Source organism: Salmo salar, chromosome 17, assembly GCF_965601325.2.
Source record: "Salmo salar chromosome 17, fSalSal1, whole genome shotgun sequence".
Taxonomy (NCBI): Eukaryota; Metazoa; Chordata; class Actinopteri; order Salmoniformes; family Salmonidae; genus Salmo; species Salmo salar.
Genome location: NC_138307.1, coordinates 81,906,619 through 81,934,118, shown reverse-complemented (window position 1 = coordinate 81,934,118; position 27,500 = coordinate 81,906,619). Strand labels below are relative to the sequence as shown.

Genomic DNA, 27,500 nt, shown 5'->3' with positions numbered 1-27,500 from the left:
TGGTACTACCTGTTTATCTCATTGGGTAAATATATGAAGGAGTGATAGTACCTGTTTATCTCATTGGGTAAATATATGAAGGAGTGGTACTACCTGTTTATCTCATTGGGTAAATATATGAAGGAGTGATAGTACCTGTTTATCTCATTGGGTAAATATATGAAGGAGTGGTAGTACCTGTTTATCTCATTGGGTAAATATATGAAGGAGTGGTAGTACCTGTTTATCTCATTGGGTAAATATATGAAGGAGTGGTAGTACCTGTTTATCTCATTGGGTAAATATATGAAGGAGTGGTACTACCTGTTTATCTCATTGGGTAAATATATGAAGGAGTGGTAGTACCTGTTTATCTCATTGGGTAAATATATGAAGGAGTGGTACTACCTGTTTATCTCATTGGGTAAATATATGAAGGAGTGGTAGTACCTGTTTATCTCATTGGGTAAATATATGAAGGTCAGGTAGTACCTGTTTATCTCATTGGGTAAATATATGAAGGAGTGGTAGTACCTGTTTATCTCATTGGGTAAATATATGAAGGAGTGGTAGTACCTGTTTATCTCATTGGGTAAATATATGAAGGAGTGGTACTACCTGTTTATCTCATTGGGTAAATATATGAAGGAGTGGTACTACCTGTTTATCTCATTGGGTAAATATATGAAGGAGTGATAGTACCTGTTTATCTCATTGGGTAAATATATGAAGGAGTGGTAGTACCTGTTTATCTCATTGGGTAAATATATGAAGGAGTGGTAGTACCTGTTTATCTCATTGGGTAAATATATGAAGGAGTGGTAGTACCTGTTTATCTCATTGGGTAAATATATGAAGGAGTGGTACTACCTGTTTATCTCATTGGGTAAATATATGAAGGAGTGATACTACCTGTTTATCTCATTGGGTAAATATATGAAGGAGTGGTACTACCTGTTTATCTCATTGGGTAAATATATGAAGGAGTGGTAGTACCTGTTTATCTCATTGGGTAAATATATGAAGGAGTGGTACTACCTGTTTATCTCATTGGGTAAATATATGAAGGCAGTGGTACTACCTGTTTATCTCATTGGGTAAATATATGAAGGAGTGATAGTACCTGTTTATCTCATTGGGTAAATATATGAAGGAGTGGTAGTACCTGTTTATCTCATTGGGTAAATATATGAAGGAGTGGTACTACCTGTTTATCTCATTGGGTAAATATATGAAGGAGTGGTAGTACCTGTTTATCTCATTGGGTAAATATATGAAGGAGTGGTACTACCTGTTTATCTCATTGGGTAAATATATGAAGGAGTGGTACTACCTGTTTATCTCATTGGGTAAATATATGAAGGAGTGGTAGTACCTGTTTATCTCATTGGGTAAATATATGAAGGAGTGGTACTACCTGTTTATCTCATTGGGTAAATATATGAAGGAGTGGTAGTACCTGTTTATCTCATTGGGTAAATATATGAAGGTCAGGTAGTACCTGTTTATCTCATTGGGTAAATATATGAAGGAGTGATAGTACCTGTTTATCTCATTGGGTAAATATATGAAGGAGTGGTAGTACCTGTTTATCTCATTGGGTAAATATATGAAGGAGTGGTAGTACCTGTTTATCTCATTGCTGCCTGTCACTACTGTATCCCCATGTCTTTCTTAAATGGAAACCCATAGCAACATGTCATTGTTACTACAATTCTCTGTTACTATCCTGGGTTAGGAGTCAGTGGTATGTTATTATCTCTGTTATTATCTCTGTTACTGGCCTGGGTTAGGAGTCAGTGGTATGTTATTATCTCTGTTATTCTCTGTTACTAGTCTGGGTTAGGAGTCAGTGGTATGTTATTATCTCTGTTATTCTCTGTTACTAGTCTGGGTTAGGAGTCAGTGGTATGTTATTATCTCTGTTATTCTCTGTTACTAGCCTGGGTTAGGAGTCAGTGGTATGATATTATCTCTGTTATTCTCTGTTACTAGTCTGGGTTAGGAGTCAGTGGTATGTTATTATCTCTGTTATTCTCTGTTACTAGTCTGGGTTAGGAGTCAGTGGTATGTTATTATCTCTGTTATTCTCTGTTACTAGTCTGGGTTAGGAGTCAGTGGTATGTTATTATCTCTGTTATTCTCTGTTACTAGTCTGGGTTAGGAGTCAGTGGTATGTTATTATCTCTGTTATTCTCTGTTACTAGCCTGGGTTAGGAGTCAGTGGTATGTTATTATCTCTGTTATTCTCTGTTACTAGTCTGGGTTAGGAGTCAGTGGTATGTTATTATCTCTGTTATTCTCTGTTACTAGCCTGGGTTAGGAGTCAGTGGTATGTTATTATCTCTGTTATTCTCTGTTACTAGTCTGGGTTAGGAGTCAGTGGTATGTTATTATCTCTGTTATTCTCTGTTACTAGTCTGGGTTAGGAGTCAGTGGTATGTTATTATCTCTGTTATTCTCTGTTACTAGTCTGGGTTAGGAGTCAGTGGTATGTTATTATCTCTGTTATTCTCTGTTACTAGCCTGGGTTAGGAGTCAGTGGTATGTTATTATCTCTGTTATTCTCTGTTACTAGTCTGGGTTAGGAGTCAGTGGTATGTTATTATCTCTGTTATTCTCTGTTACTAGTCTGGGTTAGGAGTCAGTGGTATGTTATTATCTCTGTTATTCTCTGTTACTAGTCTGGGTTAGGAGTCAGTGGTATGTTATTATCTCTGTTATTCTCTGTTACTAGTCTGGGTTAGGAGTCAGTGGTATGTTATTATCTCTGTTATTCTCTGTTACTAGTCTGGGTTAGGAGTCAGTGGTATGTTATTATCTCTGTTACTAGCCTGGGTTAGGAGTCAGTGGTATGTTATTATCTCTGTTACTAGCCTGGGTTAGGAGTCAGTGGTATGTTATTATCTCTGTTACTAGCCTGGGTTAGGAGTCAGTGGTATGTTATTATCTCTGTTATTCTCTGTTACTAGTCTGGGTTAGGAGTCAGTGGTATGTTATTATCTCTGTTATTCTCTGTTACTATCCTGGGTTAGGAGTCAGTGGTATGTTATTATCTCTGTTATTCTCTGTTACTAGTCTGGATTAGGAGTCAGTGGTATGTTATTATCTCTGTTATTCTCTGTTACTAGCCTGGGTTAGGAGTCAGTGGTATGTTATTATCTCTGTTATTCTCTGTTACTAGTCTGGATTAGGAGTCAGTGGTATGTTATTATCTCTGTTATTCTCTGTTACTAGCCTGGGTTAGCAGTCAGTGGTATGTTATTATCTCTGTTATTCTCTGTTACTAGTCTGGGTTAGCAGTCAGTGGTATGTTATTATCTCTGTTATTCTCTGTTACTAGCCTGGGTTAGGAGTCAGTGGTATGTTATTATCTCTGTTATTCTCTGTTACTAGTCTGGGTTAGGAGTCAGTGGTATGTTATTATCTCTGTTACTAGTCTGGGTTAGGAGTCAGTGGTATGTTATTATCTCTGTTATTCTCTGTTACTAGCCTGGGTTAGGAGTCAGTGGTATGTTATTATCTCTGTTATTCTCTGTTACTAGCCTGGGTTAGGAGTCAGTGGTATGTTATTATCTCTGTTATTCTCTGTTACTAGCCTGGGTTAGGAGTGAGTGGTATGTTATTATCTCTGTTATTCTCTGTTACTAGTCTGGGTTAGGAGTCAGTGGTATGTTATTATCTCTGTTATTCTCTGTTACTAGCCTGGGTTAGGAGTCAGTGGTATGTTATTATCTCTGTTATTCTCTGTTACTAGCCTGGGTTAGGAGTCAGTGGTATGATATTATCTCTGTTATTCTCTGTTACTATCCTGGGTTAGGAGTCAGTGGTATGTTATTATCTCTGTTATTCTCTGTTACTAGCCTGGGTTAGGAGTCAGTGGTATGTTATTATCTCTGTTATTCTCTGTTACTAGCCTGGGTTAGGAGTCAGTGGTATGATATTATCTCTGTTATTCTCTGTTACTAGTCTGGGTTAGGAGTCAGTGGTATGATATTATCTCTGTTATTCTCTGTTACTAGCCTGGGTTAGGAGTCAGTGGTATGATATTATCGCTGTTATTCTCTGTTACTAGCCTGGGTTAGGAGTCAGTGGTATGTTATTATCTCTGTTATTCTCTGTTACTAGCCTGGGTTAGGAGTCAGTGGTATGTTATTATCTCTGTTATTCTCTGTTACTAGCCTGGGTTAGCAGTCAGTGGTATGTTATTATCTCTGTTATTCTCTGTTACTAGTCTGGGTTAGGAGTCAGTGGTATGTTATTATCTCTGTTATTCTCTGTTACTAGTCTGGGTTAGGAGTCAGTGGTATGTTATTATCTCTGTTATTCTCTGTTACTAGCCTGGGTTAGGAGTCAGTGGTATGTTATTATCTCTGTTATTCTCTGTTACTAGTCTGGGTTAGGAGTCAGTGGTATGTTATTATCTCTGTTATTCTCTGTTACTATCCTGGGTTAGCAGTCAGTGTAATATAAGCTGGCAGGTCAGGTCTATGGGCATCAACCTGGGTTCAAGCAGTTGGTCTTTCAATATGTGTCAAACGCGCCAATGGAATAGTCACAAACAATGCTTACCCATTTGACCCTCAAGCCAGTCTCCACACGATCATCATAATTTCCTCAACCTATCAGACAAGCTCTTGTTGTTGTGGCAAGCTGTGATGAGAGTCTACGGTGTCGCGAAGTTAAGAGACTTTTGTTGAAGCGCTGCTTCCTGTGCCCCACAGATAATTGATTTTCTCTGCACGCGTGCCACTGTTGATTTGTTATCGCTGTTGACGCTACTGATGATACAAAATGTAACAGAGAAATTATCTGCTTGTCTCTCTCTCTCTCTCTCTCTCTCTCTCTCTCTCTCTCTCTCTGTCTCTCTCTCTCTCTTTCTCTCGCTTTGTCTCTCTATCTGCACACCCTCCCTCTCTCTTTCCCTGTCCCTCCCTCCGTCCCTCCATCCGTCTCTCTATATCTGCCCTCCCTCCCTCTCTCTTTCCCTGTCCCCTCCCTCCCTCCCTCCCTCCCTCCCTCCCTCCCTGTCTTTGCCTGAGGCATCAGAGCCACTGGTGTGGAAAGACCTTTTAAAAGATTGAAGTTTTCCAGATATATTTCTAGCACCATTTAAGGGCTTGATTTCCAGTGTGTTGAACTGAAGTGACGGAAAACTATTAGCCTTGACCAATCAAATCCCTCTGACAGAAAGGTCTCCATTATTGGGTGTTGAGGACTGTTGCGGACTCACATTGCGAGTAACGCGTATACACACACACACACACACACACACACACACACACACACACACACACACACACACACACACACACACACACAATAACACGAACGCACACACACACTATTTTTTACCTTCCCTGTCTCTCACATGTACTGTGTGTTGCATTGTGAATACCTCTCGTTCAAGCTTGCACATACAATATAAGCATAATATACAAGTACATAACATTCCTATTGCCAGGGGCACTACAATACATTACACTGTTTCCGTTCTTTTTAAGGTTCACTATTCCCTTGTGTTGTATACAGCCAATCACTGACAGATCAGAAAGATCCAGACCTGTCAGTCACTGTCGCTAACAAGGTGTTTTCTGTCTCTCTCTCTCTGTTCCATGTTTCTCCTGTTGCTGTCTCTGATGATTCTGTCTCTCTCACACCAGGTAAGAACATTAGTGTCTATTATTACCAGTGTGTGTGTGTGTGTGTGTGTGTGTGTGTGTGTGTGTGTGTGTGTGTGTGTGTGTGTGTGTGTGTGTGTGTGTGTGTGTGTGTGGTGTGTGTGTGTTGTGTAGTCTATACTGTTACACTGTTAAACATATAGCCTAGCTAGTCTACACTGTTACACTGTGAAGTATATAGCCTAGCTAGTCTACACTGTTAAACATATAGCCTAGCTAGTCTATACTGTTACACTGTTAAACATATAGCCTAGCTAGTCTATACTGTTACACTGTTAAACATATAGCCTAGCAAGTCTACACTGTTACACTGTTAAACATATAGCCTAGCTAGTCTATACTGTTACACTGTGAAGTATATAGCCTACTGTTTAACATGTACATGCTATATTGATGATTGCTGAGGTGTGGACAGAGAAACTTGAACAGTGATATACAAAGGATATATATATATATATATATATATATATTATATATATATATATATATATATATATATGCTACAATGAATTGTCTGGAGATGGAGACGGAAACAGTAGCCTCTTTATTCATGTAAATGACTTCATACTCTCTGTCCACCAGGCAACCACATCATACAGTGTATATGACTTATGATTCAAACAGTAGAGGTATCAGGGACAATCATTGTACAATAAAAATCAATACCAATATTAGGATGAATGTACGAATGTTAAACTCCATAGAAATATTGCAATGAAGAATTCTCATATTGCAGATTCCTGCTACAAAAGCGACGACGAAGGTAACCAGAAAATGGATTGTGGTGGAGAATGGTTTGCATAGACATAGACATGTAGATCTGTCTGGCTTTTCACTGTTGCTGTTCTGTGTCTATAGATCTAACTGGCTTGTGTCACTAACTGTACTGTATAGAGCTGATTGTCTCATGTTCCTATACACTAGCTGTCAGTTTAGCTGTCAGTTTAGCTGTTCTAAATGTATATCTGTCTGGTTGCTTGTCCTGACGCATAGGTCGTACGTCCATCACGGGGTCACGTCATGCCGTTGTCATGTTACGTTGTTATGAAAGTTCTCAAGTCGTCCTCTACCGGTGGCGCCATAGTGGTGGCCTAAACCCAGTCATTCTGGACGGAGGCTAACTACTGTTGTGTCTAAATTACACTATAGTGCCTGGAAATACGATGACATTGGTGAAAGAGTGAATTATTTAGTAGGAAACAACTTTGCCAGCGTTATTATGTCATCAAATTTACTTTAGACATGGTAATGTTGTCATTAGCTTGCAAAGTTCGTCAAAAATAGCTAGTAATGCTAGCGTTAGCTAGCTAAAATCCGGTGGCCTCCCCTCAATTTTAGCTAATTAGCTAACCTTATACTGCATCTATAATAAATCTGGTGACATCAAAGTGATGACAAAAGGTTTTCCTTCTAATTATTTGCCTCATTTTAAAAGTCATTGTATTTCCAAGCCACTGTAATGCAGTTTTGATGAAATCTTCATCAGCGCTCATTGACGATGCATTGAGTAGAACGCTCAGTCGGGCATCAGTCCAAAACAAACGTTCAAAACAATATTGTGATGAAACATACAAATCATGAACAGCTAACCTGTATAGGTCACTATAGCTCTTCTATAGTTTAATCATGTATGGATTTGGTTGTCTTGTCACTCTAGTAGTACTGTGTGGATGTGGCTGGCTTTCTTGTCTTCTGGGTGGCTTTCTTGTCAATATAGATGTTTTAGTTCTGGGTGGCTTTCTTGTCAATATAGATGTTTTAGTTCTGGGTGGCTTTCTTGTCAATATAGATGTTTTAGTTCTGGGTGGCTTTCTTGTCAATATAGATGTTTTAGTTCTGGGTGGCTTGTCTAGCTATTCTGTAGCCTATATATTGGCTGTCGGGCTAAATCCATTTTGAATTCAAACCCTTTTTGACAGCATCCCTTTTGATTTAAACTAAACCATCCATACATGTTTTCCCGGTGGAAAAGTGGTCAGAATGTGCCTTTTTGGACCTGGATGTTAAACCATTCAGGAGATCAAGGTGTTCCAGTTGACCCATTTTGCATACACCACCATAGCATCGCTGGCAAAGATAAACGGTTGAGTTTGATATGATTTAAAAGCTAACAAACAGTGTTGTTAAACTATTTTATTATACCTTCAAAAAAGTATACACATTTTCATTTTTAAACCTTTAACCTCAATTGTCTAAAAACATCAATTATATAAAAATTATGATTTTCTGTCATATTCGCATATGTTTTTGTGCCCGAGATCGGTTCAGACACGACATGCTCTTGAATACAGGGAGCAGGTCATTTCAATCGTAGAAATATAATTAATAGAATGGACCTATCCCTTCAGGCCTCTGCAATTTAGCTGGTACACTATTGACATTTACATTTAATTAACATTTTTACTTGTAATTACTACCACAAAGATTGCTACCACCGCCTGTCCACCCACCGTCAAATGTCAACTTAAAAGGTCACGTCTATTCTATTATCTGTATTTCTATGATTTCAATAGGTTTTCTATGGAGGACTGACAGTATAATTTAAAACAACAGATATTCCCATTCAAGTTAACATTCTCTGATGTGTGGACCTCCAATCATCTTTGTGGTACCATTTGAAAGGTTCAGATTAAAATTGTATTCCCATTTTAGTACATTTAACAGCTAAAACATGACACTCACGCTGTATTTAAGAGCGTACTAAATATAACCTCCACATGGGGTATATATTGAAGCCATCAGATAAGCTGTATCCTGTGCTTTGTGGTGAGTGAGAGAGACGTCTGTTAAGTCAGCAGCTCGCTGGCTGTGAAGTTTGAAATGATTTGATCCGTAGGAGACGAGTGAGTGAGAGGAAGTGTATTAGAATTAATAATAAGATCACAGAGAGGACAGGAAGAGGAAAGTGGAGGAGGCGCTGGAACGCAATGCCGCAACCTAAAATAACCAAATCCTCCTCGGTGAGAGAGAGGGGTGCTTATCACGCCACTCCAGAGGAGTGATGGGAGACGAAGGGCCCCGTGGCACTGTGTTAGTTATTCAACCAGAACTGAGCTCTCTAATCTTATGGGATTTTCAGACACATAATGAATCCAAACTGACAATCCTGGCATCCTGCTATGGAGGAGTCAACTAGTCTGAGCTACTCCTATACTGAACCTGTGTTCTTCTATACAGCAGTTTACTCCTATACTGACCCTGTGTTCTTCTGTACAGCAGTTTACTTCTATACTGACCCTGTGTTCTTCTGTACAGCAGTTTAATCATATCCTGACCCTGTGTTCTTCTGTACAGCAGTTTACTCCTATACTGAACCTGTGTTCTTCTGTACAGCAGTTTACTCCTATCCTGAACCTGTGTTTTTCTAACAGCAGTTTACTCCTATACTGACCCTGTGTTCTTCTATACAGCAGTTTACTCCTATCCTGAACTCTAACAAGTAATCTAACAATTCCACAACAAATACCTAATACACACCAATCTAAAGGGATGGAATAAGAATATGTACATACAGTGGGGGGGAAAAGTATTTGATCCCCTGCTGATTTTGTATGTTTGCCCACTGACAAAGAAATGATCAGTCTATAATTTTAATGGTAGGTTTATTTTAACAGTGAGAGACAGAACAACAAAAATATCGAAAAAAACGCATGTCAAAAATGTTATAAATTGATTTGCATTTTAATGAGGGAAATAAGTATTTGACCCCCTCTCAATCAGAAAGATTTCTGGCTCCCAGGTGTCTTTTATACAGGTAACGAGCTGAGATTAGGAGCACACTCTTAAAGGGAGTGCTCCTAACCGCAGCTTGTTACCTGTATAAAAGACACCTGTCCACAGAAGCAATCAATCAATCAGATTCCAAACTCTCCACCATGGCCAAGACCAAAGAGCTCTCCAAGGATGTCAGGGACAAGATTGTAGACCTACACAAGGCTGGAATGGGCTACAAGACCATCGCCAAGCAGCTTGGTGAGAAGGTGACAACATTTGGTGCGATTATTCGCAAATGGAAGAAACACAAAATAACTGTCAATATCCCTCGGCCTGGGGCTCCATGCAAGATCTCACCTCGTGGAGTTGCAATGATCATGAGAACGGTGAGGAATCAGCCCAGAACTACACGGGAGGATCTTGTCAATGATCTCAAGGCAGCTGGGACCATAGTCACCAAGAAAACAATTGGTAACACACTACGCCGTGAAGGACTGAAATCCTGCAGCGCCCGCAAGGTCCCCCTGCTCAAGAATACATATACATGCCCGTCTGAAGTTTGCCAATGAACATCTGAATGATTCAGAGGACAACTGGTTGAAAGTGTTGTGGTCAGATGAGACCAAAATGGAGCTCTTTGGCATCAACTCAACTCGCCGTGTTTGGAGGAGGAGGAATGCTGCCTATGACCCCAAGAACACCATCTCCACCGTCAAACATGGAGGTGGGAACATTATGCTTTGGGGGTGTTTTTCTGCTAAGGGGACAGGACAACTTCACCGCATCATTTGACGGGGCCATGTACTGTCAAATCTTGGGTGAGAACCTCCTTCCCTCAGCCAGGGCATTGAAAATGGGTCGTGGATGGGTATTCTAGCATGACAATGACCCCAAACACATGGCCAAGGCAACAAAGGAGTGGCTCAAGAAGAAGCCCATTAAGGTCCTGGAGTGGCCTAGCCAGTCTCCAGACCTTAATCCCATAGAAAATCTGTGGAGGGAGCTGAAGGCTCGAGTTGCCAAATGTCAGTCTCTAAACCTTATTGACTTGGAGAAGATCTGCAATGAGGGGTGGGACAAAATCCCTCCTGAGATGTGTGCAAACCTGGTGGCCAACTACAAGAAACGTCTGACCTCTGTGATTTCCAACAAGGGTTTTGCCACCAAGTACTAAGTCATGTTTTGCAGAGCGGTCAAATATTTATTTCCCTCATTAAAATGCAAATCATTTTATAACATTTTTGACATGCGTTTTTCTGGATTTTTTTGTTGTTATTCTGTCTCTCACTGTTCAAATAAACCTACCATTAAAATTATAGACTGATCATTTCTTTGTAAGTGGGCAAACGTACAAAATCAACAGGGGATCAAATACTTTTTTCCCCCACTGTATAAATATATCGATGAGCAAGGACCGAGCGGCATAGGCAAGGTGCAATAGATGGTATAAGGTACAGTATATACATATGAGATGAGTAATGCAAGATATGTTAACATTATTAAAGTGACTGGTGATCTAATTATTAAAGTGACTAGTGATCTATTTATTTAAGTGGCCAATGATATCAAGTCTGTGTGTAAGCATCATTCTCTCTGTATTAGTGATGGCTTGATGGCCTTGAGATAGAAGCTGTTTTTCAGTCTCTCGAACCCAGCTTTGATGCACCTGTACTGACCTCGCCTTCTGGATGGTAGCGAGAGGTGAACAGGCAGTGGCTCGGGTGGTTGTTGTCCTTGATGATCTTTTTGGCCTTCCTGTGACATTGGGTGCTATAGGTGTCATGGAGGGCAGGTAGTTTGCCCCTGGTGATGCGTTGTGCAGACTGCACCACCCTCTGGAGAGCCCCTACGGTTGTGGGTGGAGCAGTTGCCGTACCAGGCGGTGATACAGCCCGACAGGATGCTCTCAATTGTGCATCTGTAAAAGTTTGTGAGGGTTTTAGGTGACAGGCCAAATTTCTTCAGCCTCCTGAGGTTGAAGAGGTGCTGTTTTGCCTTCTTCACCACACTGTCTGTGTGGGTGGGTAATTTCAGTTTGTCTGTGATGTATATGTCGAGGAACTTAAAACTTTCCACCTTCTCCACTGCTGTTCCGTCAATGTGGATAGGGGGGTGCTCCCTCTGCTGTTTCTTGAAGTCCACCATCATCTCCTTTGTTTTGTTGATGTTGAGTGTGAGGTTATTTTCCTGACACCACACTCCGAGTGCCCTCACCTCCTCCCTATAGGCTGTCACATCGTTGTTGGTGATCAAACCTACTACTGTTTTGTTGTCTGCAAACGTGATTATTGAGTTGGAGGCGTGCATGGCCACGCAGTCGTGGGTGAACAGGGAGTACAGGAGAGGGCTGAGCACGCACCCTTGTGGGGCCCCAGTGTTGAGGATCAGCGAAGTGTAGATGTTTTTTCCTACCTTCACCACCTGGGGGCAGCCCGTCAGGAAGTCCAGGACACAGTTGCACAGGGTGGGGTTGAGACACAGGGCCTCAAGCTTAATGATGAGCTTTGAGGGTACTATGGTGTTGAATGCTTAGATGTAGTCAATGAACAGCATTCGTCATAGGTATTCCTCTTGTCCAGATGGGATAGGGTGGTGTGCAGTGTGATGGCGATTGCATCGTCTGTGGACTTATTGGGGCGGTATGCAAATTGGAGTGGGTCTAGGGTGACAAGTAAGGTAGAGGTGATATGATCCTTGACTAGTCTCTCAAAGCACTTCATGATGACAGAAGTGAGTGCTACGGGGCGATAGTCATTTTGTTCAGTTACCTTTGCCTTCTTGGGTACAGGAACAACAGTGGCCATCTTGAACCATGTGGGGACAGCAGACTGGGATAGGGAGAGATTGAATATATCTGTAAACACACCAGCCTGCTGGTCTGCGCATGCTCTGAGGACGTGGCTAGGGATACCATCTGGGCCAGCAGCCTTGCGAGGGTTAACACGCTTAAATGTCTTACTCACATCGGCCACGGAGAAGGAGGGGGGGGGGCCTGCAGTCCTTGGTAGCGGGCCGCGCCGGTGACACCATATTATCCTCAAGCTGGCAAAGAAGGTGTTTAGTTTGTCTGGAATCAAGACGTCGGTGTCCGTGACGTGGCTGGTTTTCTATTTATACTCCGTGATTTCCTGTAGATAGGAGGGTTAGGAGAGGTAACAGTCTGGTGCTGCTCTGTAGGGTCTCTAGGTGATAGGAGGGTTAGGAGGGTTAGGAGGGTTAGGAGGGTTAGGAGAGGTAACAGTCTGATGCTGCTCTGTAGGGTCTCTAGGTGATAGGAGGGTTAGGAGGGTTAGGAGGGTTAGGAGGGTTAGGAGGGTTAGGAGGGTTAGGAGAGGTAACAGTCTGATGCTGCTCTGTAGGGTCTCTAGGGGATAGGAGGGTTAGGAGGGTTAGGAGGGTTAGGAGAGGTAACAGTCTGATGCTGCTCTGTAGGGTCTCTAGGGGATAGGAGGGTTAGGAGGGTTAGGAGGGTTAGGAGAGACAGGAGGGGTAGGAGAGGTAACAGTCTGTTGCTCTATTCATAGGCTGCACCTCCATCACTCGGTCACGCGTTGCCATGGTTATCAGCATTCTTCAGATGCCCCAGCCTATTGATGTCTGTCTGATGCTTAATGCCAAGTCTTTCTGAACGGTGGCTTATTACTGTTTGGTCAGATGCGCCCTACAGTGGCCTGGAAATACGATGACATTGCTGAAGTAGACAAATAATTAGTAGGCGACAACATCATTATGAAGTGGTCAAGTTTACTTTAGAGAGATGGCAATGTTGTCATGATCTAGCAATGTGTTGCTAGCTAACGCTAGCTCGTAAAAATGTCGGTGCGCTCCCCTCAATCTTAGCTAGCTAGCACAAGTTATGCTGTTTCTAAAGTCAATCTGGCGACATTACAATGATGACAAAGGCTTGTCCTGCTCATTATTTTCCTCCTTTTGAAATGTCATGCTGTTTCCAAGCCACGGTAATGTACTTTAGACTACGTCTTCATCAGCAGCCAGAGACTATGTGGAGCATCAGTCCTACAACAAAGGTTCAAAACAAAATTGTGACGAAACATGCAACCCATGAACAGGGTCTCCAGGTAATATAATCAAATAGAATAATAGAATTATACAGTAGAAGAATAGAATAATAGAATAGAAGAATAGAATAATATAATAGAAAAATAGAATAAAAGAATAGAATAGAAGAATAGAATAGCAGAATAGAATAGAATAATAGAATAATAGAATAATAGAATAGAAGAATATAATAGAAGAATAGAATAGAAGAAGAGAGTAATAGAATAGAAGAATAGAAGAACATAATAGAAGAATAGAGGAATATAATAGAATAATAAAATAGAACAATATAATAGAATGATAGAATATAATAATAGAATATATTAATAGAATAATATAATAATATAATATAATAATATAATAATTAATAGAATATAATAATAGAATAGAATAATAGAATAGAATAATAGAATAATATAATATATTAATAGAATAAAAGAATAGAATAATATTATAATAGAATAATAGAATAGAATAGAATAATAGAATAGAATAGAATACTAGAATAACCCCTCTCGTTTCCTCCACTATGCAGTGAGCAGTGATCTCCCGTGGAGGATGGATATGTTTCAGTGCAGGAGACTTTTCTCACCTCCTCCCTGCTAGCCGATGCTCTCAGTGTTTCACATTCACACGTTGTAGACATTCTGACTCACACTCCATAACCTGTTAGGGTCAGATGCAGGGTCACTGTGACCCTCACTCACTCCCCACACACTGTTTGAATCAATGTCGTTTCCACCTCATCACGTCATTACAATGTCGTTTCCAAATGACGTTGAAGCAACGTGGAATAGATGTTGAATTGACGTCATTGCCCAGTGAGTCATGTTGGAACACGTGTACATACACACATCACACACACACACACACATCACACACACACACACAAACACACACACACACACACACACACATCACACACAACACACACATCACACACACACACACACACACACACACACACACACACACACACACACACACACACACACACACACACACACACACACACACACATCACACATCACACTACTTAGTAGCAATGGATCCCTTAGTGTTGATATAACTGTTCTACAGTACAGAACACCTCTACCCAGCCTGTTAATGATCAAACCAGTTATAACTGTTCTACAGTACAGAACACCTCTACCCAGCCTGTTAATGATCAAACCAGTTATAACTGTTCTACAGTACAGAACACCTCTACCCAGCCTGTTTATGATCAAACCAGCTATAACTGTTCTACAGTACAGAACACCTCCACCCAGCCTGTTTATGATCAAACCAGTTATAACTGTGTTCTACAGTATAGAACACCTCTACCCAGCCTGTTAATGATCAAACCAGTTATAACTGTTCTACAGTACAGAACACCTCTACCCAGCCTGTTTATGATCAAACCAGTTATAACTGTTCTACAGTACAGAACACCTCTACCCAGCCTGTTTATGATCAAACCAGTTATAACTGTTCTACAGTACAGAACACCTCTACCCAGCCTGTTAATGATCAAACCAGTTATAACTGTGTTCTACAGTACAGAACACCTCTACCCAGCCTGTTTATGATCAAACCAGTTATAACTGTTCTACAGTACAGAACACCTCTACCCAGCCTGTTTATGATCAAACCAGTTATAACTGTGTTCTACAGTACAGAACACCTCCACCCAGCCTGTTAATGATCAAACCAGTTATAACTGTTCTACAGTACAGAACACCTCCACCCAGCCTGTTTATGATCAAACCAGTTATAACTGTGTTCTACAGTACAGAACACCTCCACCCAGCCTGTTAATGATCAAACCAGTTATAACTGTTCTACAGTACAGAACACCTCTACCCAGCCTGTTAATGATCAAACCAGTTATAACTGTTCTACAGTACAGAACACCTCTACCCAGCCTGTTAATGATCAAACCAGTTATAACTGTTCTACAGTACAGAACACCTCTACCCAGCTTGTTAATGATCAAACCAGTTATAATTGTGTTCTACAGTACAGAACACCTCTACCCAGCCTGTTTATGATCAAACCAGTTATAACTGTTCTACAGTACAGAACACCTCTACCCAGCCTGTTTATGATCAAACCAGTTATAACTGTTCTACAGTACAGAACACCTCTACCCAGCCTGTTTATAATCAAACCAGTTATAACTGTTCTACAGTACAGAACACCTCCACCCAGCCTGTTAATGATCAAACCAGTTATAACTGTTCTACAGTACAGAACACCTCTACCCAGCCTGTTAATGATCAAACCAGTTATAACTGTTCTACAGTACAGAACACCTCCACCCAGCCTGTTTATGATCAAACCAGTTATAACTGTTCTACAGTACAGAACACCTCTACCCAGCCTGTTTATGATCAAACCAGTTATAACTGTTCTACAGTACAGAACACCTCTACCCAGCCTGTTAATGATCAAACCAGTTATAACTGTTCTACAGTACAGAACACCTCTACCCAGCCTGTTAATGATCAAACCAGTTATAACTGTTCTACAGTACAGAACACCTCTACCCAGCCTGTTAATGATCAAACCAGTTATAACTGTTCTACAGTACAGAACACCTCTACCCAGCCTGTTAATGATCAAACCAGTTATAACTGTTCTACAGTACAGAACACCTCCACCCAGCCTGTTTATGATCAAACCAGTTATAACTGTTCTACAGTACAGAACACCTCTACCCAGCCTGTTAATGATCAAACCAGTTATAACTGTTCTACAGTACAGAACACCTCCACCCAGCCTGTTTATGATCAAACCAGTTATAACTGTTCTACAGTACAGAACACCTCTACCCAGCCTGTTTATGATCAAACCAGTTATAACTGTTCTACAGTACAGAACACCTCTACCCAGCCTGTTAATGATCAAACCAGTTATAACTGTTCTACAGTACAGAACACCTCCACCCAGCCTGTTAATGATCAAACCAGTTATAACTGTTCTACAGTACAGAACACCTCTACCCAGCCTGTTTATGATCAAACCAGTTATAACTGTGTTCTACAGTACAGAACACCTCCACCCAGCCTGTTTATGATCAAACCAGTTATAACTGTTCTACAGTACAGAACACCTCTACCCAGCCTGTTTATGATCAAACCAGTTATAACTGTTCTACAGTACAGAACACCTCTACCCAGCCTGTTTATGATCAAACCAGTTATAACTGTTCTACAGTACAGAACACCTCTACCCAGCCTGTTAATGATCAAACCAGTTATAACTGTTCTACAGTACAGAACACCTCTACCCAGCCTGTTAATGATCAAACCAGTTATAACTGTTCTACAGTACAGAACACCTCTACCCAGCCTGTTTATGATCAAACCAGTTATAACTGTTCTACAGTACAGAACACCTCTACCCAGCCTGTTTATGATCAAACCAGTTATAACTGTTCTACAGTACAGAACACCTCCACCCAGCCTGTTTATGATCAAACCAGTTATAACTGTTCTACAGTACAGAACACCTCTACCCAGCCTGTTAATGATCAAACCAGTTATAACTGTTCTACAGTACAGAACACCTCCACCCAGCCTGTTTATGATCAAACCAGTTATAACTGTGTTCTACAGTACAGAACACCTCTACCCAGCCTGTTTATGATCAAACCAGTTATAACTGTGTTCTACAGTACAGAACACCTCTACCCAGCCTGTTTATGATCAAACCAGTTATAACTGTTCTACAGTACAGAACACCTCTACCCAGCCTGTTAATGATCAAACCAGTTATAACTGTTCTACAGTACAGAACACCTCTACCCAGCCTGTTTATGATCAAACCAGTTATAACTATGTTCTACAGTACAGAACACCTCTACCCAGCCTGTTTATGATCAAACCAGTTATAACTGTTCTACAGTACAGAACACCTCTACCCAGCCTGTTTATGATCAAACCAGTTATAACTGTTCTACAGTACAGAACACCTCCACCCAGCCTGTTTATGATCAAACCAGTTATAACTGTTCTACAGTACAGAACACCTCTACCCAGCCTGTTTATGATCAAACCAGTTATAACTGTTCTACAGTACAGAACACCTCTACCCAGCCTGTTTATGATCAAACCAGTTATAACTGTTCTACAGTACAGAACACCTCTACCCAGCCTATTTATAATCAAACCAGTTATAACTGTTCTACAGTACAGAACACCTCTACCCAGCCTGTTTATGATCAAACCAGTTATAACTGTGTTCTACAGTACAGAACACCTCTACCCAGCCTGTTAATGATCAAACCAGTTATAACTGTGTTCTACAGTACAGAACACCTCTACCCAGCCTGTTTATGATCAAACCAGTTATAACTGTTCTACAGTATAGAACACCTCTACCCAGCCTGTTTATGATCAAACCAGTTATAACTGTTCTACAGTACAGAACACCTCTACCCAGCCTGTTAATGATCAAACCAGTTATAACTGTTCTACAGTACAGAACACCTCTACCCAGCCTGTTTATGATCAAACCAGTTATAACTGTTCTACAGTACAGAACACCTCCACCCAGCCTGTTAATGATCAAACCAGTTATAACTGTTCTACAGTACAGAACACCTCTACCCAGCTTGTTAATGATCAAACCAGTTATAACTGTTCTACAGTACAGAACACCTCTACCCAGCCTGTTTATGATCAAACCAGTTATAACTGTTCTACAGTACAGAACACCTCTACCCAGCCTGTTTATGATCAAACCAGTTATAACTGTTCTACAGTACAGAACACCTCTACCCAGCCTGTCAGCCAGCCAGTCAGTAAGTCAGTAAGCCAGTCAGTAAGCCAGCCAGCCAGTCAGTCAGCCAGTCAGCCAGTCAGTAACACCCAGTAACAGGATCTGTCTCTGTCCAATCCTAACCTCCTCTTCTATCAGCCAGTCAGCCAGTCAGCCAGTCAGTAACAGGGTCTGTCTCTGTCCAATCCTAACCTCCTCTTCTATCAGCCAGTCAGCCAGTCAGCCAGTCAGTAACAGGGTCTGTCTCTGTCCAATCCTAACCTCCTCTTCTATCTACCAATCAGCAGGTCATCCATCTACTTCCTGCACTGAAACTCTAAGTCATTATGAGACCCATTCATCAAACATTGTCCTGGTTGATGGTACTGTCCTCCCTCTATTCTATTGCTTTTTCTCCTTTTCTCTTTCTCAATTTCTATCTTTCTCTTGTTGTCTCTTTCTTTATCTATCCGCCTCCCTCCCTCCCTCCCTCCCTCCCTCCCTCCCTCCCTCCCTCCCTCCCTCCCTCCCTCCCTCCCTCCCTCCCTCCCTCCCTCCCTCCCTCCCTCCCTCCTCTTTGGTAGCCACATAGTTTAAAATAAAGGAGCAGTTGTGGGGTTTGGGGACCTTGCTGCGTAGGCCTTTCAATTAGTGCTTGTAGCAGGGAGTGGGTAGGACTAGGGGACACACAGGGTACATCCACCGTCCCTCTCCTGCAGTGGATACCCACGCAGAGCACATGGGCCCATCACCATAGGGCCCTGGAAAAAACTAGTGCACTATATAGGGAATGGGGCCCTGGTCAAAACTAGTGCACTATATAGGGAATGGGGCCCTGGTCAAAACTAGTGCACTATATAGGGAATGGGGGTGCCATTTGGGACACACAGTCTCTCACCCTGACTACCAGTCTGTCTGACACCCCAGGTGGGCGGTCTCTCACCCTGACTACCAGTCTGACTGACACCCCAGGTGGGTGGTCTCTCACCCTGACTACCAGTCTGTCTGACACCCCAGGTGGGCGGTCTCTCACCCTGACTACCAGTCTGTCTGACACCCCAGGTGGGTGGTCTCTCACCCTGACTACCAGTCTGTCTGTCTGACACCCCAGGTGGGCTGTCTCTCACCCTGACTACCAGTCTGTCTGACACCCCAGGTGGGTGGTCTCTCACCCTGACTACCAGTCTGACTGACACCCCAGGTGGACGGTCTCTCACCCTGACTACCAGTCTGACTGACACCCCAGGTGGGCGGTCTCTCACCCTGACTACCAGTCTGTCTGACACCCCAGGTGGGTGGTCTCTCACCCTGACTACCAGTCTGACTGACACCCCAGGTGGACGGTCTCTCACCCTGACTACCAGTCTGACTGACACCCCAGGTGGGTGGTCTCTCACCCTGACTACCAGTCTGACTGACACCCCAGGTGGGCGGTCTCTCACCCTGACTACCAGTCTGTCTGTCTGACACCCCAGGTGGGCGGTCTCTCACCCTGACTACCAGTCTGTCTGACTGACACCCCAGGTGGATGGTCTCTCACCCTGACTACCAGTCTGTCTGTCTGACACCCCAGGTGGACGGTCTCTCACCCTGACTACCAGTCTGTCTGACACCCCAGGTGGACGGTCTCTCACCCTGACTACCAGTCTGACTGACACCCCAGGTGGGCGGTCTCTCACCCTGACTACCAGTCTGTCTGTCTGACACCCCAGGTGGACGGACTCTCACCCTGACTACCAGTCTGACTGACACCCCAGGTGGGTGGTCTCTCACCCTGACTACCAGTCTGTCTGACACCCCAGGTGGGCGGTCTCTCACCCTGACTACCAGTCTGACTGACACCCCAGGTGGGCGGTCTCTCACCCTGACTACCAGTCTGACTGACACCCCAGGTGGACGGTCTCTCACCCTGACTACCACTCTGTCTGACACCCCAGGTGGACGGTCTCTCACCCTGACTACCAGTCTGTCTGACACCCCAGGTGGACGGTCTCTCACCCTGACTACCAGTCTGACTGACACCCCAGGTGGACGGTCTCTCACCCTGACTACCAGTCTGACTGACACCCCAGGTGGGCGGTCTCTCACCCTGACTACCAGTCTGTCTGACACCCCAGGTGGGCGGTCTCTCACCCTGACTACCAGTCTGTCTGACACCCCAGGTGGACGGTCTCTCACCCTGACTACCAGTCTGACTGACACCCCAGGTGGACGGTCTCTCACCCTGACTACCAGTCTGACTGACACCCCAGGTGGACGGTCTCTCACCCTGACTACCACTCTGACTGACACCCCAGGTGGGCGGTCTCTCACCCTGACTACCAGTCTTTCTGACACCCCAGGTGGGTGGTCTCTCACCCTGACTACCAGTCTGACTGACACCCCAGGTGGACGGTCTCTCACCCTGACTACCAGTCTGACTGACACCCCAGGTGGGCGGTCTCTCACCCTGACTACCAGTCTGTCTGACACCCCAGGTGGACGGTCTCTCACCCTGACTACCAGTCTGTCTGACTGACACCCCAGGTGGACGGTTTCTCACCCTGACTACCAGTCTGACTGACACCCCAGGTGGACGGTCTCTCACCCTGACTACCAGTCTGTCTGACACCCCAGGTGGGCGGTCTCTCACCCTGACTACCAGTGTGTCTGACACCCCAGGTGGGCGGTCCCTCACCCTGACTACCAGTCTGACTGACACCCCAGGTGGATGGTCTCTCACCCTGACTACCAGTCTGTCTGACACCCCAGGTGGACGGTCTCTCACCCTGACTACCAGTCTGTCTGACACCCCAGGTGGACGGTCTCTCACCCTGACTACCAGTCTGACTGACACCCCAGGTGGGCGGTCTCTCACCCTGACTACCAGTCTGACTGACACCCCAGGTGGACGGTCTCTCACCCTGACTACCAGTCTGACTGACACCCCAGGTGGGCGGTCTCTCACCCTGACTACCAGTCTGTCTGACACCCCAGGTGGGTGGTCTCTCACCCTGACTACCAGTCTGTCTGACACCCCAGGTGGACGGTCTCTCACCCTGACTACCAGTCTGACTGACACCCCAGGTGGGCGGTCTCTCACCCTGACTACCAGTCTGTCTGACACCCCAGGTGGACGGTCTCTCACCCTGACTACCAGTCTGTCTGACACCCCAGGTGGGTGGTCTCTCACCCTGACTACCAGTCTGACTGACACCCCAGGTGGACGGTCTCTCACCCTGACTACCAGTCTGTCTGACACCCCAGGTGGACGGTCTCTCACCCTGACTACCAGTCTGTCTGACACCCCAGGTGGACGGTCTCTCACCCTGACTACCAGTCTGACTGACACCCCAGGTGGGCGGTCTCTCACCCTGACTACCAGTCTGTCTGATACCCCAGGTGGGCGGAAACAGACAGGCCAGATGTCTGGTTCTGAGAAACTCCTAGCTTGACCAATGTGTTTAAATCAAGGATATACACTATATTTGTTCAAATGAGTTATTGTGCGTATTGAAAGCTTGACCTTGTTTTACCTTTTAGCCAGCTTGACCCTGCATTAGTGTTTTTCCAGTTAAATGTCCTGTTTATTGCAGTGTGTTTCCAGTTAAATGTCCTGTTTATTGCAGTGTGTTTCCAGTTAAATGTCCTGTTTATTGCAGTGTGTTTCCAGTTAAATGTCCTGTTTATTGCAGTGTGTTTCCAGTTAAATGTCCTGTTTATTGCAGTGTGTTTCCAGTTAAATGCCCTGTTTATTGCAGTGTGTTTCCAGTTAAATGTCCTGTTTATTGCAGTGTGTTTCCAGTTAAATGTCCTGTTTATTGCAGTGTGTTTCCAGTTAAATGTCCTGTTTATTGCTGTGTGTTTCCAGTTAAATGTCCTGTTTATTGCAGTGTGTTTCCAGTTAAATGTCCTGTTTATTGCAGTGTGTTTCCAGTTAAATGTCCTGTTTATTGCATTGTGTTTCCAGTTAAATGTCCTGTTTATTGCAGTGTGTTTCCAGTTAAATGTCCTGTTTATTGCAGTGTGTTTCCAGTTAAATGTCCTGTTTATTGCAGTGTGTTTCCAGTTAAATGTCCTGTTTATTGCAGTGTGTTTCCAGTTAAATGTCCTGTTTATTGCAGTGTGTTTCCAGTTAAATGCCCTGTTTATTGCAGTGTGTTTCCAGTTAAATGTCCTGTTTATTGCAGTGTGTTTCCAGTTAAATGTCCTGTTTATTGCAGTGTGTTTCCAGTTAAATGTCCTGTTTATTGCTGTGTGTTTCCAGTTAAATGCCCTGTTTATTGCAGTGTGTTTCCAGTTAAATGTCCTGTTTATTGCAGTGTGTTTCCAGTTAAATGTCCTGTTTATTGCAGTGTGTTTCCAGTTAAATGTCCTGTTTATTGCAGTGTGTTTCCAGTTAAATGTCCTGTTTATTGCAGTGTGTTTCCAGTTAAATGTCCTGTTTATTGCATTGTGTTTCCAGTTAAATGTCCTGTTTATTGCAGTGTGTTTCCAGTTAAATGTCATGTTTATTGCAGTGTGTTTCCAGTTAAATGTCCTGTTTATTGCAGTGTGTTTCCAGTTAAATGTCCTGTTTATTGCAGTGTGTTTCCAGTTAAATGTCCTGTTTATTGCAGTGTGTTTCCAGTTAAATGTCATGTTTATTGCATTGTGTTTCCAGTTAAATGTCCTGTTTATTGCAGTGTGTTTCCAGTTAAATGTCATGTTTATTGCAGTGTGTTTCCAGTTAAATGTCCTGTTTATTGCAGTGTGTTTCCAGCGTTAAATGTCCTGTTTATTGCATTGTGTTTCCAGTTAAATGTCCTGTTTATTGCAGTGTGTTTCCAGTTAAATGTCCTGTTTATTGCAGTGTGTTTCCAGTTAAATGTCCTGTTTATTGCAGTGTGTTTCCAGTTAAATGTCCTGTTTATTGCTGTGTGTTTCCAGTTAAATGTCCTGTTTATTGCAGTGTGTTTCCAGTTAAATGTCCTGTTTATTGCAGTGTGTTTCCAGTTAAATGTCCTGTTTATTGCAGTGTGTTTCCAGTTAAATGTCATGTTTATTGCATTGTGTTTCCAGTTAAATGTCCTGTTTATTGCAGTGTGTTTCCAGTTAAATGTCCTGTTTATTGCAGTGTGTTTCCAGTTAAATGTCCTGTTTATTGCAGTGTGTTTCCAGTTAAATGTCCTGTTTATTGCAGTGTGTTTCCAGTTAAATGTCCTGTTTATTGCAGTGTGTTTCCAGTTAAATGTCCTGTTTATTGCAGTGTGTTTCCAGTTAAATGTCCTGTTTATTGCAGTGTGTTTCCAGTTAAATGTCCTGTTTATTGCAGTGTGTTTCCAGTTAAATGTCCTGTTTATTGCAGTGTGTTTCCAGTTAAATGTCATGTTTATTGCAGTGCGTTTCCAGTTAAATGTCCTGTTTATTGCAGTGTGTTTCCAGTTAAATGTCCTGTTTATTGCAGTGTGTTTCCAGTTAAATGTCATGGTTATTGCTGTGTGTTTCCAGTTAAATGTCCTGTTTATTGCAGTGTGTTTCCAGTTAAATGTCCTGTTTATTGCAGTGTGTTTCCAGTTAAATGTCCTGTTTATTGCTGTGTGTTTCCAGTTAAATGTCCTGTTTATTGCTGTGTGTTTCCAGTTAAATGTCCTGTTTATTGCAGTGTGTTTCCAGTTAAATGTCCTGTTTATTGCAGTGTGTTTCCAGTTAAATGTCCTGTTTATTGCAGTGTGTTTCCAGTTAAATGTCCTGTTTATTGCAGTGTGTTTCCAGTTAAATGTCCTGTTTATTGCTGTGTGTTTCCAGTTAAATGTCCTGTTTATTGCAGTGTGTTTCCAGTTAAATGTCCTGTTTATTGCAGTGTGTTTCCAGTTAAATGTCCTGTTTATTGCAGTGTGTTTCCAGTTAAATGTCCTGTTTATTGCAGTGTGTTTCCAGTTAAATGTCCTGTTTATTGCAGTGTGTTTCCAGTTAAATGTCCTGTTTATTGCAGTGTGTTTCCAGTTAAATGTCATGTTTATTGCATTGTGTTTCCAGTTAAATGTCCTGTTTATTGCATGTGTGTTTCCAGTTAAATGTCCTGTTTATTGCTGTGTGTTTCCAGTTAAATGTCCTGTTTATTGCAGTGTGTTTCCAGTTAAATGTCCTGTTTATTGCAGTGTGTTTCCAGTTAAATGTCCTGTTTATTGCAGTGTGTTTCCAGTTAAATGTCATGTTTATTGCAGTGTGTTTCCAGTTAAATGTCCTGTTTATTGCAGTGTGTTTCCAGTTAAATGTCCTGTTTATTGCAGTGTGTTTCCAGTTAAATGTCCTGTTTATTGCAGTGTGTTTCCAGTTAAATGTCCTGTTTATTGCAGTGTGTTTCCAGTTAAATGTCATGTTTATTGCAGTGTGTTTCCAGTTAAATGTCCTGTTTATTGCAGTGTGTTTCCAGTTAAATGTCATGTTTATTGCATTGTGTTTCCAGTTAAATGTCATATTTATTGCATTGTGTTTCCAGTTAAATGTCCTGTTTATTGCTGTGTGTTTCCAGTTAAATGTCCTGTTTATTGCAGTGTGTTTCCAGTTAAATGTCCTGTTTATTGCTGTGTGTTTCCAGTTAAATGTCCTGTTTATTGCTGTGTGTTTCCAGTTAAATGTCATGTTTATTGCAGTGTGTTTCCAGTTAAATGTCCTGTTTATTGCAGTGTGTTTCCAGTTAAATGTCCTGTTTATTGCAGTGTGTTTCCAGTTAAATGTCATGTTTATTGCATGTGTGTTTCCAGTTAAATGTCCTGTTTATTGCTGTGTGTTTCCAGTTAAATGTCCTGTTTATTGCTGTGTGTTTCCAGTTAAATGTCCTGTTTATTGCATGTGTGTTTCCAGTTAAATGTCCTGTTTATTGCTGTGTGTTTCCAGTTAAATGTCCTGTTTATTGCAGTGTGTTTCCAGTTAAATGTCCTGTTTATTGCAGTGTGTTTCCAGTTAAATGTCCTGTTTATTGCTGTGTGTTTCCAGTTAAATGTCATGTTTATTGCTGTGTGTTTCCAGTTAAATGTCCTGTTTATTGCTGTGTGTTTCCAGTTAAATGTCCTGTTTATTGCTGTGTGTTTCCAGTTAAATGTCCTGTTTATTGCATTGTGTTTCCAGTTAAATGTCCTGTTTATTGCAGTGTGTTTCCAGTTAAATGTCCTGTTTATTGCAGTGTGTTTCCAGTTAAATGTCCTGTTTATTGCAGTGTGTTTCCAGTTAAATGTCCTGTTTATTGCAGTGTGTTTCCAGTTAAATGTCCTGTTTATTGCAGTGTGTGCTGATTTGCAGTGTTCCATTTCATCCAGGACATTGTGAGACTTGTCTCTTCTGACAGAGCAATAACGTGTTCATGCTAACAGTGTGTAAATCTCCCTGTACCCCAGAATCACTACAGCCCCTTCTAGAGAGCTGCTGGGTGGGCAGGTGAGGCTGTGAGCAGTGGGATTTCATTCACACAGACTGCCTTCCTCCTCGCCACAGGGGTGCTAGTTCACACACACAAAATACACACATACACTCTCTCTGCCCTCACACCACCTCTGTCAGCAACTCTGAAGCCCTGCTCTGATCAAGGTCACCATGGCAACCACCTCCACGTTGCTCAGAGAGTGTGTGTGTGTGTGTGTGTGTGTGTGTGTGTGTGTGTGTGTGTGTGTGTGTGTGTGTGTGTGTGTGTGTGTGTGTGTGTGTGTGTGTGTGTGTGTGTGTGTGTGTGTGTGTGTCTGGCACCTCTTCCCTCTCTTCTTTAAAGCGTGAGCCTCCTCTGGTGGCAGGGGGGGGGCTGTCTCCATCTTTCTCTCTCAATTCAATTTCAATATCAATTTAAAGGTTTTATTCACATGGGAAACATGTGTTAACATTGCCAAAGCAAGTGAAATAGATAATAAACAAAAGTGAAATAAACTATAAAAATGAACAGTAAACATTACACTCACAGAAGTTCCAAAATAATAAAGGCATTTCAAATGTCATATTATGTCTATATACATTGTTCTAATGATGTGCAATTAATTAATGTACAAAAGGGAAAATAAATAAGCATAAATATGGGTTGTATTTACAATGGTGTTTGTTCTTCACTGGTTGCCCTTTTCTTGTGGCGACAGGTCACAAATCTTGCTGCTGTGATGGAACACTGTGGTATTTCACCCAGTAGTTATGGGAGTTTATCAAAATTGGATTTGTTTTCGAATTCTTTGTGGATCTGTGTAATCTGAAGGAAATATGTGTCTCTAATATGGTCATACATTTGGCAGGAGGTTAGGAAGTGCAGCTCAGTTTCCACCTCATTTTGTGGGCAGTGTCTCTCTCTCTCTCTCACCCCTGCCCTCCCTTCTTTAAAGCGTGAGCCCCCTCTGGTGGCAAGGTGGGGGGCTGGCTCGCTCCTCTTCCCTCTCTCATCCTCTCTCACCCTCTCTCTCTCTCTCACCCTCTCTCTCTCCCTCTCACCCTCTCCCACCCTCTCTCTCTCTCTCTCTCTCCCTCTCCTCACCCTCTCTCACCCTCTCTCTCTCTTGCTCTCTCTCTCACCCTCTTTCACCCTCTCTCTCTCTCTCTCTCTCTCTCTCTCTCTCACCCTCTCTCTCTATCCCTCTCACCCTCTCTCACCCTCTCTCTCTCTCACCCTCTCTCTTTCTCTCCCTCTACCCTCTTACTCTCACCCTCTCTCTCTCTTTCTCGCTCACCCCCTCTCACCCTCTCTCACCCTCTCTCACCCTCTCTCTTTTCTCTCTCACCCTCTCTCACCCTCTCTCTCTCGCTCTCTCTCACTCTCCCTCTCCTCGCCCTCTCTTACCCTCTCTCTCTCTTGCTCTCTCTCTCACCCTCTCTCACCCTCTCGCTCTATCTCTCTCACCCTCTCTCTTTCTCTCCCTCTACCCTCTCTCTCTCTCTCACCCTCCCTCTCTCCTCACCCTCTCTCACCCTCTTTCTCTCTCTCTTGCTCTCTCTCACCCTCTCTCTCTCTCTCTCTCTCTCTCTCTCTCACACCCTCTCTCTCTATCCCTCTCACCCTCTCTCACCATCTCTCACCCTCTCTCTCTCTCTCTCTCTCACCCTCTCTCTTTCTCTCCCTCTACCCTCTCTCTCTCTCTCACCCTCCCTCTCTCCTCACCCTCTCTCACCCTCTTTCTCTCTCTCTTGCTCTCTCTCACCCTCTCTCTCTCTCTCTCTCTCTCTCTCTCACACACCCTCTCTCTCTATCCCTCTCACCCTCTCTCACCATCTCTCACCCCTCTCTCTCTCTCTCTCTCTCTCTCTCTCTCTCACCCTCTCTCTTTCTCTCCCTCTACCCTCTTTCTCACCCTCTTTCTCTTGCTCTCTCTCACTCTCACTCTCCCTCTCCTCACC

The 27,500-nt window shown here is 42.9% G+C and overlaps 1 protein-coding gene across 2 annotated transcripts in view; it reads left to right on the top strand.

Moving 5' to 3' along the window:
* The window catches only part of grip1 (glutamate receptor interacting protein 1), a 430,214-nt gene that overhangs the window by 106,611 nt on the left and 296,103 nt on the right, over positions 1-27,500 (top strand). The window contains exon 2 of one of the 2 annotated variants that reach the window (XM_082964252.1): positions 6,397-6,423. The exons of the other annotated variant lie outside the window; for it this stretch is intronic. Within the exon in view, the coding sequence (XP_082820378.1) occupies positions 6,397-6,423 (27 nt within the window). The remainder of the gene's footprint in view (positions 1-6,396; positions 6,424-27,500) is intronic. 2 annotated transcript variants of the gene reach the window in all.